Source organism: Parus major, chromosome 12 (genome assembly GCF_001522545.3).
Source record: "Parus major isolate Abel chromosome 12, Parus_major1.1, whole genome shotgun sequence".
In the NCBI taxonomy this organism is placed as follows: domain Eukaryota; kingdom Metazoa; phylum Chordata; class Aves; order Passeriformes; family Paridae; genus Parus; species Parus major.
The window spans coordinates 4,063,836-4,077,951 of NC_031781.1; the positions used below are offsets into that span (position 1 = coordinate 4,063,836).

Here is a 14,116-nt window from a genome sequence, read left to right on the forward strand (position 1 = left end):
AGCAAAGAATTTCTGTGTAATATTCATCACCTAAAAACATAATTGGATCTAAATTTCTGCCTTCAGATATAACAAACTCAGAGAGCTTGCCCAATCTATGCCTTCTCAAAATACAGATGAAGAAAATAAAAAATCCTTAGAATACAAGTGAAGGAAAAGAAGATAAATATTGAAGTCCTGAAATAAGGACAGTAAAAGGTCCTTTGTGATAAAGACATGGAGCAGGAAGCACACTTTTTTATGTATAAGCACTAACCCATGCTCTAGACCCAGCACTTACAAAGAGATCCGGGAGATGCAACATCTCATAAAACTAAGCAGAAAAAAAGACAGCTTGGAGATTCTTCACTTTTAGCATGTCCAAGGATAATGAATCCAGGAAGAAACAAGCTAAGCAGACCAAGAATAACACATGTAATATAAATTCTGATGTAAAAAAAAATCCACGGAACAGTATGATGGCAAGAACTACTGGTTATTTCCCCAAGGCATCTGTAAATTCCATCCCAAGAACATACCAGAAGTGTTGGGATTTTTAAATCTCTAACTATCTGACTGCCCGGTCAAGAACATCCCATTAATCAGAGACAGTTAGTTCAACCTCTGGCAATAATCTGCTGGCTTTGAGAAAGTTAAGAATTTGTGAAGGAGCCCAAAAGGGAAGAAAAGCTCTCTGGAATTCTGGAACACAATGCAAGGACAGCCTACGTGGACAGAGACTGCAAAAGCTCTGATCCAAACTGAGTGACTGAAGGCTGAACTCACACAACTCAGTCCTCTCAAATAATCCTCAGCAACCACATGGGATGAAGCACAACCCCATATTCTTTTTAATACAGCAACAAGAACTATGTGTTGCAAATAACAGCAGGTTAGTAAAGAGCAGTGCCACTACTGCAACCCAGAACACCTTTAGGATCCCAGTTCTGTTCTGTAGCAAAAGTAAATGGTTGGGCTTCAACACAGCAATTCCAAAACCTCATTCTGCATTAGGCTCTTAGGAGCAAACAAAACAGTAGTTCTATTTCCTCTACAAGGTACAGTAAAAATTCAAATTTTAATGTGAGCTTTTTTCATCCCATCAAGAAGCCATCAACCTGCTCTGACTGACAAATGGCCAGTTTCTAAATGCAGTTTCATGCTGTGAACTTCAAATAAATGAATAGTCTCTCCTTCCTGTTGCTAACTTTCTTCCCATGCAGTTATTCTACAATCTATAGTCTGAGGAGGTCAGACTAGTAAATCTTTAATTCTAAATTGTGATCTGCAAAATACAAACATCAGACTAATCTCCAGACACCTGGTGACCCTGAGAGTCAAATATGTAGGGGAATTAGAGGGCAGAGGCAGGGAAGGGAAGCTAAACTAGAAAAACTATCAGGAAATTTCTATTGGTAAAGGTGTGCCTTGCAATTCATAGGCTATTCCTGCTGCTGGAACAGAAAGAAGTGAGAAATGTGTCAAAGGATTTTTTCCTTTTTTAATTTTTCAGACTATACTGAAAGATACTAACAATTGAGTAAGACCATTTTGAGAAGGAAATACTCATTTTCATTTTGAACAGCACTACATTCTGGAGGTAATTTCACTCCTTTCAATAGGACTATTTCTGGATCAAGATACATTCAGCAGCAATGAGGAGCTGAGAAAATTCTCATTAATCCTGTGCATGATTCTGCTAACGGCTTCACAAAGGCACAATTCAGATTTGGATTGTGCTGCTGGTTGGGACAAATTTAAGGATTTTATTCTAATATCAGATGAGAACTCTGGGAATTTCCTCCTGTCCTGAGTAATGAAAAACCAACTTCTTTGTGAATGACCATTCCAACCAAAATCACCGAAGTTAAGACCAATAATGTCTAGAAATTACCTGGCTTTTGTAAGTAATCATTAGGCATTATTATGTACATTAGCATATGAAGATGCTGATATTGCAGTTGGAGGCACTTCTCTTTGTCCTCAGCACACTGATATCAACTGATGATTAAAACTTTGCCACTCCGTTTGAAAAGGAATCTGATCTTCTTGCAGCAGCTCTGAGCACAAACGAGTCCCTTACAAGAAATACACTTTACTTTTAAAGAAATCACAAGTAGTAATGGAAGTTCTCCTTTCAATTAAAACCAGAAGATTGTGGTTATGTATTCAGTACACACTTTTAGGTGTTTAGATTCTCCACAGTGATGGCTGATTTTATTGTGACGGAGGTAAAAGAAAAGGTAGGGCAAAGTTACTTCTTTATTTGTTCAGCTCATGCTGAAATACTTCCTGTTTACTTCTCTACATTCACAACCTCCCACCCACCTCCTTCTCTTCAATAAAACTAAAAGAACAGAGGAGATAAAACAGGAAACAGAGAATCCCCATCCCCAGCTGGAATGGAGCCAACCCAGGGTGAAATTTTATTCAGTTATTTTCCAGAACTACATTCAGTACTGTAACCCAACAACTCAGTCTTAGAAGTCTCCCTCGGAATCACATTTCAAGGTGTTGTATGACACATATTATTTAATTTTAGATATGCCATATACTCCTCAGTTCTGATTACAGTTACTCTATATTTTTTTACTTTAGCTGCTGACATCACATTTGGAAATCACACAGGCTTTTCAGTTTATGAGTATTTTCTCCAAGTCTTCTATCCCCATATAAGGGAACTGCTCCAAATTCTTACAGATTTATAACTGACCATAAATAGAGCTTACAAACTTAAGAAAAAAAAAGATTTAAAAAAAAATGAGAGAGCCAGTTTTATTTTAGCTCTTGCATTGCATCAGAGACTCTGGGGCAAGAGGATGTGTCCCTGCAGGGAGCACCCGAGGCTCCCAGGGACAGGAGCTCTTACCTTCAGGATTTCTCCATCGGCATAGAGCACGTACATGGTCACCTCGATGTTCTTCTGCACACTTTTGCCACCCCTTTCAAAGTCCCCTTTCTCCAGGGTCAGGTACAGGTCATTCCGGATGTCACCTGCAGGGACAGAGCAGAGCCACAGCCTTAAACTCCACAGGGGACACCGGGGGCGTCCCAGCTCCACTCTGCAAATCGTTCTCTGTGTTCTGAGAGACCATGGCTGATGCCCAAATCATTCCAAGCAGCAAGTTAATTGTTAATAAGGATGAACAGTTTAACATCAGTGCATAAAATCAGACTGTTGTTAGTAATGCCTTTAATAATGTGAACTCAGAATCAATACTGGTTTTAATTATGTAAGTGGAGAAGGGAAAAAAACCTCTTACTGCTATACTGTGCCTTGTTAGCTGAGCTGGAATTGTCAGGCTGAGCCTGACAAAATATCCTTAGCTTCAGACTTCCTATTTCCAATATATTTTATGAAAAATAAGTATTTTTGTGATGATCAGAATAACATTATGTTCAGTTAGCCTTTCAAACGTTTTCTACGTTTTCATAATTTCCTTTTATCATAACAAAATACAAGCAGCCTTTTTGGGAACCTGATCACAATTCAGTTCAGATGGATTATGAAGGAATTATAAATGTAATTTTTGCTACATTTCTGGCTGGCCTCTGGCATCCATATTCATGGCTATATGAAAGCAGCCACTATGGACAATTGCCAGCTTCTCACTACGTCATTTACTATATTCAGAAATAGAAATACTTGTGTCTCAGCATCTTGTTACCCTGAATTTCACAGACTCTCCTTCGCTTGGTTTGTTTTTATTTTAGAATCTGATTTGTGAAACTGCTTTCAAAACTAATGTGGTCAATTCTAAAGTCTGCACCAAAGGGACAGCAGGTAACACCCATTTTTATGTAAGATTTAGTTACTGTCACAATTTTATGATGGTTCACACTTAACATTTCTTTTTACTTGCTAGAAAGGCAAACATACTAAAGGGCAATATATAAAAATAAAAAAAAAAAAAAAAAAAAGAAGTAAATCCTTTCAAGGCAAGTATTTTGTTAATCAGCCCCAAGATACTAAATAACGAAGTAATGGAACAAAGCAGAGACTCCTTCAACATCTGACTTCTTCCACTTGGAGAAGCTGATGCAGTTAAATCTCTGTATTAATCAGAAGCACAATGAAGTAAGGCAGCACATTTGCTTTCAGGCACTGAGGGACATCCTTTTGTGCCCCTCAAAGCAGCACTTCAAATTCCTCCTGAAGTCTAAAACCCCACAGAACTTGTTCCTTAATCTACTGTAGGGACAAACAATAGAAGCTTTTAGTCGTGCCTTTGCTTTCTATTTTATTTCTGGAGATAAGTACAACTCTTTCAGCATGGAAAATCCAGGTCTGTGGCTGCCAGGCAGTGCTTCCCACTAGGAGCTGTGTGTGAATGGGGATCTGTGTGCAGAACAGGCTCCATTCTCCAGGAGCCTCCCTCTCCTGCAGGGTCAGTGCTGGGAACACCTCCCAGGCAGAGGCTGAGCTGCCGGGGGGCATCAACAGGGAAAAGATGACAGCAAGAGCTTGTGAAAAACCTTGGGTATTGGATCTGGTTTGGCTTATCAAAGCACAGCATCAAATGCAACAATCCATGGGCCACAATAGAGAAAATTATCAAAATCAAGCTGAGATACCTCTATCCTCATTATAGGGATATCAAGGAAATACAAAATTCATCACAAAATATGGTTTAAGTTGGGCCTTTTGTTTTAAAAATCCTCCTGCTTAACAGATGCCATCCTTTTATCTTGGAAGTTTGCACAGTTAGGAAAAAAGTTTCAATTTGTATGCTGTAAATCTTAATAGAAATTAATTGTACTCACTATAATTAGCATTTTGGAGCTCCCTACTTATGACCTCTTTTCTAGAAGGCAGTCTGGCTACACAAAGTCCAATGTCAGATAGCAAATAATTTCCCAGCCTAAATTAAAGGCAGCATTTAGTTATATATAGCATCTTATCTTCTATTAAGCTTAACAGGAGGGATATTACTCCACTAATTAAAAAAAATGCCTTTGGGGTGGGGTGTAGAGGGATCTTAAAGTCAGTGGATTTGCATGAAAACTAAGGAAAAAGATGGGAAAAAGTACTATAGTGAAATATAACAGTGATCTTCTCTTGTAAAAATAGTCTACAAAAGGTCACTGCATACAGTAAAAATAGGAAGTAAATGTATCTAAGAAAGATAAAAAGCATTTCACCATCAGGTAGGGTGATTATTTTGGTGGAAATCACCTTCCTACAAGGAGCAATCTCCTTTTCCTAACATATCAGTTGACCTGAGGCCTCACAAGCCTTTTGGTTTTGTTATTGCTAGTGGTTTTGAGGGATTTGAGCTCTGCTGGCCCAAAGCAAAAGCTTGAGTGCAGAGCAGTTTATTTATTTTATTTATTATTGCAATCTCTGCTCTGAGTGTGCAGGGCCAGAGAGAAAGCTCAGTCCCACGTGGGGCTGGGCACACAGGGGAGCAGACAGGGGACAGCTGGCACAGGACTGTCCATGGTGGCACCAGGAGAGGCCTGGGCAGCTCCAACCCCACCAACAGCCGAGGCAGGAACCTGGGCACACAGGGCTTGGCTGGGTTAATTCCATTGGAAAGAAACAAAGAGATAAATAATGAACTTGTGGAAGATGTCAGACCGTTCCTGCAAATGCCTGCACAAACAGCCCCGTGCTTGTGACAGTAAATCCTGCATTTTGGGGGAAAACCAGGCTGGTACCTCAGCTTGGACCACAGAGGCCTCAGGTCTTCCCAAACAGCAGCACAGAGCGAAAAACTGGGTGAGCTGTGGCCTCCCATCATCAGAACAGGAATAAAAAGTGCTACAAGGCCAGTGGGCCACAGTATTTATAGAGCAAAGCCTGCTGATGTCATTTTAAACTGAGATCGCTGTGCTGGGTGGCTGTCAAGGATGAACTGAAAACCTCACAAGAGTTTTCAGAATGGGATTTGTTTCAAAGCCCATTTCTCTACAATTGTTTTCCAGTTAAAAACAAAACTAAACTTCCTTTTAGCATAATCCATGCACCTTTTATATACATGGTTACAGACCAGTAACTTAATTCTGTATCGAATGCCTTGAAAGACAGTATTTTCCTTTCTAATATTAAAAAATAATGTGTATGGGGCTCTTTCTTTATCAACTCCCTTCACCTTTATGGGGGTTTTGTTTTGTCTGTTTTAACCTGTTTACAAAGCTCAATGTCCAACATACAGTTGTTTAAATTATAAATCATGAATTATAGCTTGGGGAGGTTCACTTGTGTTGAAAGGAAATCCTTTCTCATATCATCTCAAACTATTTTAATAGTAATGGGGGCAAAAAGGAGTGGTGGAAAAAGCTACATGAGCCAAATATTGATTTTGCATTTGCAGTATAAAGGAATGTACTGGGAGACTTCCAAATAGTCATTTATCATTTTCAAGACTTAATAACCTGAAGCAGCCCAACAGCCACTGTCTGTTGACATGACCCCGGACATTCCCTCTCTGGATGGCTCTTCCCTGGAAGCTGCTGCTTTGGAGGGGGGCAGTGATGGGTCCCTGATCTCAAACAGCAAAACTCCACCCTCACCTGGAGCTGCAGCTGCTTCCAGTGCAAACACAGCTACCTGGGAAGGGCAGGGACTTCAGCACAACTGAGCTGACAGGAGCAGCTTTGTGCTCATCACATCGCTCCTCCAAACCAAGGGGGCAAGGACAAACTGGCCAAGGGTCAGTGGGAAGGGTCTGCAACACCCCTGGCCTGCTTTCTGGTGCTCCTCGGGACTTGTTCCCAGTCTCATCCTCCCACTGGGTGATTTTCCCTGGCTTTACCAGTGACATCCCCCTGACAGCCCTGTGAAGCCCCCCCATATTCCCACTGCATTCCTGGCATTGTCCCACACTCTGGGAATCCCATTCCATCCATTTCAGGAGCTCATTTCTCTGCCCCTTCACCAGCCAGGCAGAAGGTTTTTTTTAAGGCCCATATTCTTGAAATAGTTACAGTGAGCAACTATTAACACAATTGTAAGCAATATTACAGCAGCTTTTATCTGCTGCCTCTATGGCAAATTAAATTAGCTTTTTTTTTCCTCCAAAGAGAACATTATGCAAGTTAAACTCTGTGTGCTCCTCCAGCTTTCACTGAACAGAACACAATTGTTTCAAAGAAAAGGGACAAGCAATACTTATTAGGTTATTTGCTACCCATTGTTTGACTTCTATGTATAGAAAAGAATTTATACAATGCCCTTTATAATGCAGTGATTTCCCTGGAATAGTTGCCTTTCAGTAGTACGAAGTTGTTTTTTAATGCTTTTTGTCTCCTCCAACTTTCCGCTTCCACAAGTTTATTTATAACAATAATAATTTATACTCTCCCTGTAGACACTTTTTGGTGATAGTTATTACATAATTATGTCTTTTGGTCTTGTTAACATTCTTGCCATGAACATCCTGAGAATGGCTGATGGATTTTACCATGTCCTTTCCTCAATGTGTTTTTGCCATGACTTTGTGCTCACTGACTGAACAGATGCTGAGATGTTAATCACCTGTTTCTCACTGATTCACCCATCACAGTTACTAAATTTACCTGAAACCCTGAGGTATGAAGAGAGACAAAGTCTCCACCTCCCTGTTACCAAAGTTTCTCTGTGTTGTTATGATTCGTTGTCTTTATCAATCCAAACATTCCATGGAAGAGATGGAAATGGAAAAAAAGCAAGCAAAAAGCAGACATTACACAGAAAAGCAGAAACTTACACCCAACAATCTTCATCTCTGCATCAGAAACAAAGGGGAGAGAATAAAGGGAAAGGAACAGGAGAGAAGCCAGGAAATTAAGACAAGGAGAGAGAAAAAAGAGAAAGAAACATCACTCACGAGTAGGAGATGAAGCATGCACTTTTCATCAGAGGATCAAAGGAAAAGACAGAATACTTATCAGCACATGGGCAAGGGAGGGGTGTCCTTGGGGGACTGACAAACACCAAGCCTGTGCAACAGATTTCTGCTCAGCAAGTCCTGCACAAAGCCCAGCTGCAATCCCCAAGGAGCAGCACAGGCCTCTCTGCTCTCAGCTCGGGGAAAGGTAAAATTGGCAGGATCAGATGCATGGCCTTAAACTCAGGAGCAATTTAGAAAAGATATGGAAAAAAAAAACCAAACCACAAATGAATAAAACCCCACCATAACTTCATCAGGAGGCTGGTTTGACCGAACTCCCTTTGATTTTGCCAAAAAAAGATATCTGAAGTCTTTATGATGCTCTTGTCAGATTACAACACAGTAGGAAACAAAGAACATTTTATCTTTACAAAAGAAGACAGGAAGAGTTGTTTTGTATAATATTAAGCTTGTTCTGCGTAACCATGCAAGATACAAACCCATAAAGACCAGTTTCACTTTGTTTCTTAATGATGACCAGCTACCACTGATGTTGCTCCTATCTGAGGGACAGAAAAAGAGTGCTTGATACAGGGAGCTAATGCTACAGTCTAGAACACAAAAAGGGATAGGAAAACAGTAATGAGACACAGCTACAGAATTTTAATAGTTAAGATGTGCACATATGAAAGGATTTCCTGCTAAAAAATAAAATGAAAATGTTCAAACCTATGACAAATATAATTAAGTTGAAATGCTAGAGCTATTTACTTTTTTAAAAATAGATTTCTTGGTCCAGCAGAATGATCACTGCTTTTTAAAAAGTACCAGGTGACATAACCCTTATTAATTGATTCATAAAAAACATTTTCAAGCCACACTGTCCTGAAAAATCTGTACCACTTGCAAAATACAAGCCATGAACTTTCTGTGCAGTCTTCTGGAAGAGGAAACCCTGTGTTTAATGACAAACAGTTCTGAAGCAAAGCAAGGAAGAGATGGTTTGACAAAGACTATTAAAGCAGCAGACATGGCTGAGGATTGCTAGTATGTGTGACAGGCTTTAGTCTTTGGTTGGGGTTTTTTTGATTCTTTTTTTTTGGTCATGTGTGTCCCCAGTGAATTATTTTTCAACTTTAGACAATACTCATAAAGCTAGGGAATGTTTGATCCTGGCTGTAGAAATATAAGCACAAAGTCAATTGATAGACATTCCTTGTTCATGTAGCTGGGCCAATCCACCTCAAAGGTAACACAAGCCACATGTTCTGTCCTGGATGTCAGGCAAACTCCACCCCCAAATGAATCTGTTGTTTTAAAAGCAAACAACAGGCAAATATCTGCTGTCACTTGAGTATGTCAAACATACTTTGATTTCCAAAAAAATCCTTGATTAGTAATTAATGAACACTGTTTGCTGCATCAGTGGAGTTCCACTACATTTCAATCTCTTCATTTTCCAGAGACTTCATTAATCTGAAGAATACCCAAGACAGTGAAAGCTGGTTTTTTTGGAGCCCCATTCATGACTATCCCTCTCTTCACAGAGAGTAGAGCTCCTCTCTACTCTGGCAATGTCCTCATTTATAACTACAGTGAAAGTTCATTTACACTTCCTCAACTGCTTTGCTCTTCTTACTTGGTGCTTACAGACACACACAAACTGCCTTCCCTCACAAATAGAACCATTATTCTTACAACGCCTAAAGCTTTGCATCTAAACTCAATATATGAAAACCTCTTGTAGCACACCTGGAATCAAGGAGAAGTTCTGTGCCCAGATCCTCTAGAGAGGCAGGATATCATCTTAAAACCCCAGTGTCTTCTCCAAAAAGAACTGTGGTTCTCACAAAGAGAATCTGGAAATGGATTAGCTGCAATGAACGGAGAATTTTAAAAGCTTAGGGCAGTACTTTTTGTATGAGCACTGCTGCTGTTTGCTCAAGCCCTGGCCCAAAGCAGCAAATACAGGGGACCCACTGTGCACTTCACAGAGGGCCAGGGCCCAGAAGAACAAAAAAAAAAAATTGCTCAGGGGAACACTGAGGACACAAAGCTGTTCCTTCAGTAGCCTGAAGCACCTGAGGTACAGCTTTATCCACAGAAATGGAGGATCAAGCAGTTCTTGCAGGAGAATCAATTCCCTTGCACAGGTGTGTAAATGTGACACATCCAGCTGTGATCTCAATAACAGCAGATCACCTTGCAGCTGCTGAGTCTGTACATCAGTCTGAAATAATTCATCTTTTCCCTGTTTGAGTGCTTTGGGTTATGCCTGGAACTGCTATAAGATCATTGAGAACCAAAATTTATAATTGGCTTTATAGCCCACATCCTCTGCTGCTCTGTTACCACCATTTTCAAGCTCATTAGTAAATATACACATGTTGTTCTAAATCTTTTGACTCTTTAGTTTCTAGAAATGCTTCCCACCTACTCCCTATTGTATTGTGGTTTCTGAAGAGCTTCCATAATGAGGCTACAACTACTTCTGGTACTGAGGTCTCACTGCAGCCTTTTGAGTAATAAAATCTGATGTTTTTCCCATTATGCTTTCACCAAATCTCCTATGTCTGCAAAGTCATCTGTGGGCTTGCTCATCACAGCAAGAGTAATAGTTCAAATGCTACTAATTAGCAAACCCATTTCTTATGAAAAGTCAAGCCACTGGAACACCAGGTTTTATGTGGTTGCATGACTGCCCACATTCTGGGTTCTCCTCTTAAATGAACTCTTGGCTGTGCTGGGGCTGCCAGGCCAAGAAGCATCTCCAGCTGCTGCTCCAGAGGTGAGGAGCAGAGGAAGCACAGCAGGGCTGCAGCCAAGACATTGCATGGACCAGCTGCTCTGAGAGGCCAGAGGGAAAATCTGACCAGGTCTGCACCTTCTCTGCTTCTCATTACAAAAGGATCACACAAACTCAAAAACATCAAGGATGCAAAGTGGAAACTCATTTTTTCCAGGATTTGGATTGTTGGGAAGAAGAAATTTCATGCATTTAAAAAGAAATGTCTCTATGTTGAGTGAACAAGAGGGATATTAACTGGCAAGAGGTTATCAGTTAATGGGGAATATCAGCAATCTTTCCAGATCCCCTTCTGTCCACCTTCTATCACTGCAATGTCTGTTCCTGACAATGTTTTAGCATTTGCCTCCCCAAATCTGGAATTTCCTGATAAATAAGACAACTCTGTTACAAATCTTACTCAAGTAAAGTGCCCATCCCAGCTGCACTTGACTGGGAGAGTAAGAGAAAATAATGACCAATATTTTCAGCTTGGAGCTGCTCTGTTTACCTGGCATTATGACATCAGGAAATCCCAGCTTCCTGGTGACAGAAACGCCTCTGTTAAAGATCATGGGGTTTTCCCTTCGGATCTGCTCCATGTCACCACGAAGGAGCTGAAGAGATATTATAAGTCCTGGGAGAAAAACCAAACAAAGAGGTTCATTACTTCTGATCTAAGAATTAGATTCTGTGTGTACAAAGCATACAGGTAAACTAATGTTTTGCTCCACAGTTAATTTAATACAAGACATAAACACAGAGTTCTTTTCTCCCTTGGAGTAATTGAAAATTGAAATGAAGGAAACAAAACTGTTGTAAGGGATCAGTTAAGAGCACAGAATTATATTAAAATACAACTCATAACAACCAGAATACTTAATTTTGAAGACATGTCCCAGGATACAGAAAGTACTTCCATTATTTCTATTCCTCACATGCAGCAGGTTACAACACACGTATGAGCAATGCCACCTCTGTCTGAGGGACCACCAACCACACAAAGCTCTGGAACATCTCTAAAATGCCTTTAATCCTGCTTTATACCATGAAGAAAACTTAAATCTCAAAGTGGACCTTTTCCAGTCTTTTCTTTAACTGCTTCATAGAGGGATGTTGATTTTAATGAAATTCCCAGCAGCTCCTCAACATGTTTCAGGAGTGCAAACTGGCCAAACTGACTTCAGCAACCAGCTCTGTTGTTCAGTGTATCATCTGAACAGCTGGACTAGGAATAATTACACACAATCTCAGTCCAGATGTTTTCTCTACTTGCTTTTAATTTACAGCATAGGAGAGTGTACTGGTAAAATTAAGAAGTCCAGCATCACCATACAAAAAAATACCAGGATTAAGCTCTGCCATTCAATCCCAGTCTCACCTGCTGAGCACACACTACCAGCTCCACATATCCATGAGAATTACCTGCACAGAGCAAATTTCCACATTCTTTATCTCCTTAAGTGTCACTTGTCAAGAGCTCTTCCTGTCATTTGTGTTCACTGCCCAGAACAACACACACCAAACCAAGCCCTGCCTTGGATGCACATTTTTGCATGAGCCATTCAAAGTCCTGCTCTTTCCTAAGAGAAATTAGGCTTTGTGACCAATATTTAGTCACCATTTTCTGACAAGTTACCAGGGGAACACAACCAGGAGTATCGTGTACCTCCCACCCACTTCCTGCCTTCTCCCCTTGAAGTCATTTTCAAGCCTGTTATTTGGCTGAAGCCAAATTTGGCAAATAAGTAGATACCCAGATTACATGAGGATTGTATAAATTTAATGAATACCCAGAGTTGGGATGAAAAAAATGAGCATAAAGCCCTAAAATGAAGGAAAAGAAAGGCCAACCCGCCAGCTGGCCAGTCAGCATGTATGTACTCAAAAGCTGCCAAAACATGGACATGCAACTGCCCAGCTGGGTAGGCAGGAGAGCTCTGCAGGGAAAACACAGGCTCTGAAACCATGGAAAAAATCCAAACCCTTTGGATACCATGTATGAGGATGTCTGTGTGTACAGAAGGTTTCCCAGCACACAAGAGACACATGTCCATTAGAAATCAGCCTTGGCTGGTTTTGCCACTTACATGAAAACTTGTTCATTTTATATCCTTGTTTGCTATTAAGTACAAACCAATGGAAAAAAAAAGATAATAATTCCAATGTAAAAAGACTGGAGCAAATTTGCAAGTTCAGACTCAAGTTTTCAAACTTATAAAGAATTTAGGAAGATCTTTTAATTATGACTAGTAGATAACTTGAACAGGAGGAGAAGCAGGGAATTAAATCAGCTTTACACACAGTAGAATCCCAAATCTGAAAATTGTTTTATTTGCTTACTGTGCTTAATCTCTTCTATGGGAGTGTGCACCGTGTATTCCACTACAGTGTCTCAATATGCAAACAAGCAAAATTAAGACAAATTCAGTATTTGGACATCACTGTGATTCAGGCACTCGGTAACGAATGCAGAACTGGCTGTAATGAAGCTGAACTGTATCCTATCAGCTGCTTCATTTGGAATGGGAGAGCAGTGATATCTCTGAATTAGCAACTACAGACATCATTACATGAGGTAAACAGATAAGACAGGATTTACTTTCCCTATTTATCTGTCATTAGCTACGAAAGGAAAACCTCACATCTCAGTGAATTTCTCTGCTACAAATAATCAGCTGTTTCCTAAAGGAGATGTTCAGCTGTTCTGAGGAACAAGCTCAAGGAGATATTTACCATAGTTGGAGCTGGGGGCTGTGTATTTGGTGCTGGACTTGCGGATGATATTTTCATGGATCTGGCACCATTCGTTTTCATTGTTACACCTAAAATAAAAGAACACTAATTCAAGTTAAATGCTTTCTGTTGAACCATCTTAGATCACAACACTCAACCTTGCTGCAGAGATAATATGAAAGTTTGTAGGGTTTGGATGAATGAGAGAAATACCACACAACTCTTATTTTATTTTTACAAGTGGGAGGAAATAAGATATTCTCTAATAGTGATGTCCCTTCAATGGACACTTTGGAGCTGGTGGTGACTCTTCTGTCATCAAAGCCATTGTTCCACTCTTCAGATTACGACAGAATGAAGAAAGCTCTGGACATTCTAGCTGAATTCTGTCATGTAGAAAATAAATGCTACACTTCTGCTCAAGATCCAAAGCACAACATGCAGGAATTGAGGTGCCACTGAGACAGGAACCACGAAAACCAGCCCCACGTTCTGAGGCCACAGGCTACTGTCCCTCAGCCTGGGGAGAGAAAGGCAGAGAGCTGAAGTGACCCTCTTTATCAAACTTTTACATGAAAGATGAGCCATTTCATCTTCTCTCATGAGAAAAATATGGCACCTTTACCACAAACAGTGCTATTGGTTAAAAAGGAAAGGAAAAGCAGTATGTTGCTCAAGACTGTCTTTAATAAATAAAGCTGTGCTTTATTTAAATCAGAACAGCAAGATTCAATGATTCCCCATGAAGTCAGCAATTTTTAACTCAGCAGCAATAGTGAATCTCATTTCTCCTGAAAAGCAA

General features: G+C 40.2%; 1 protein-coding gene across 1 annotated transcript in view; it reads right to left on the reverse strand.

Moving 5' to 3' along the window:
* Positions 1–14,116, reverse strand: part of DOCK3 (dedicator of cytokinesis 3) — a 181,659-nt gene that overhangs the window by 65,475 nt on the left and 102,068 nt on the right. The window contains exons 13-15 of the mRNA XM_033517541.1: positions 13,315–13,403; positions 11,090–11,215; positions 2,849–2,973 (exon numbers count right to left, since the gene is read on the reverse strand). Of these exons, the coding sequence (XP_033373432.1) occupies positions 2,849–2,973; positions 11,090–11,215; positions 13,315–13,403 (340 nt within the window). The remainder of the gene's footprint in view (positions 1–2,848; positions 2,974–11,089; positions 11,216–13,314; positions 13,404–14,116) is intronic.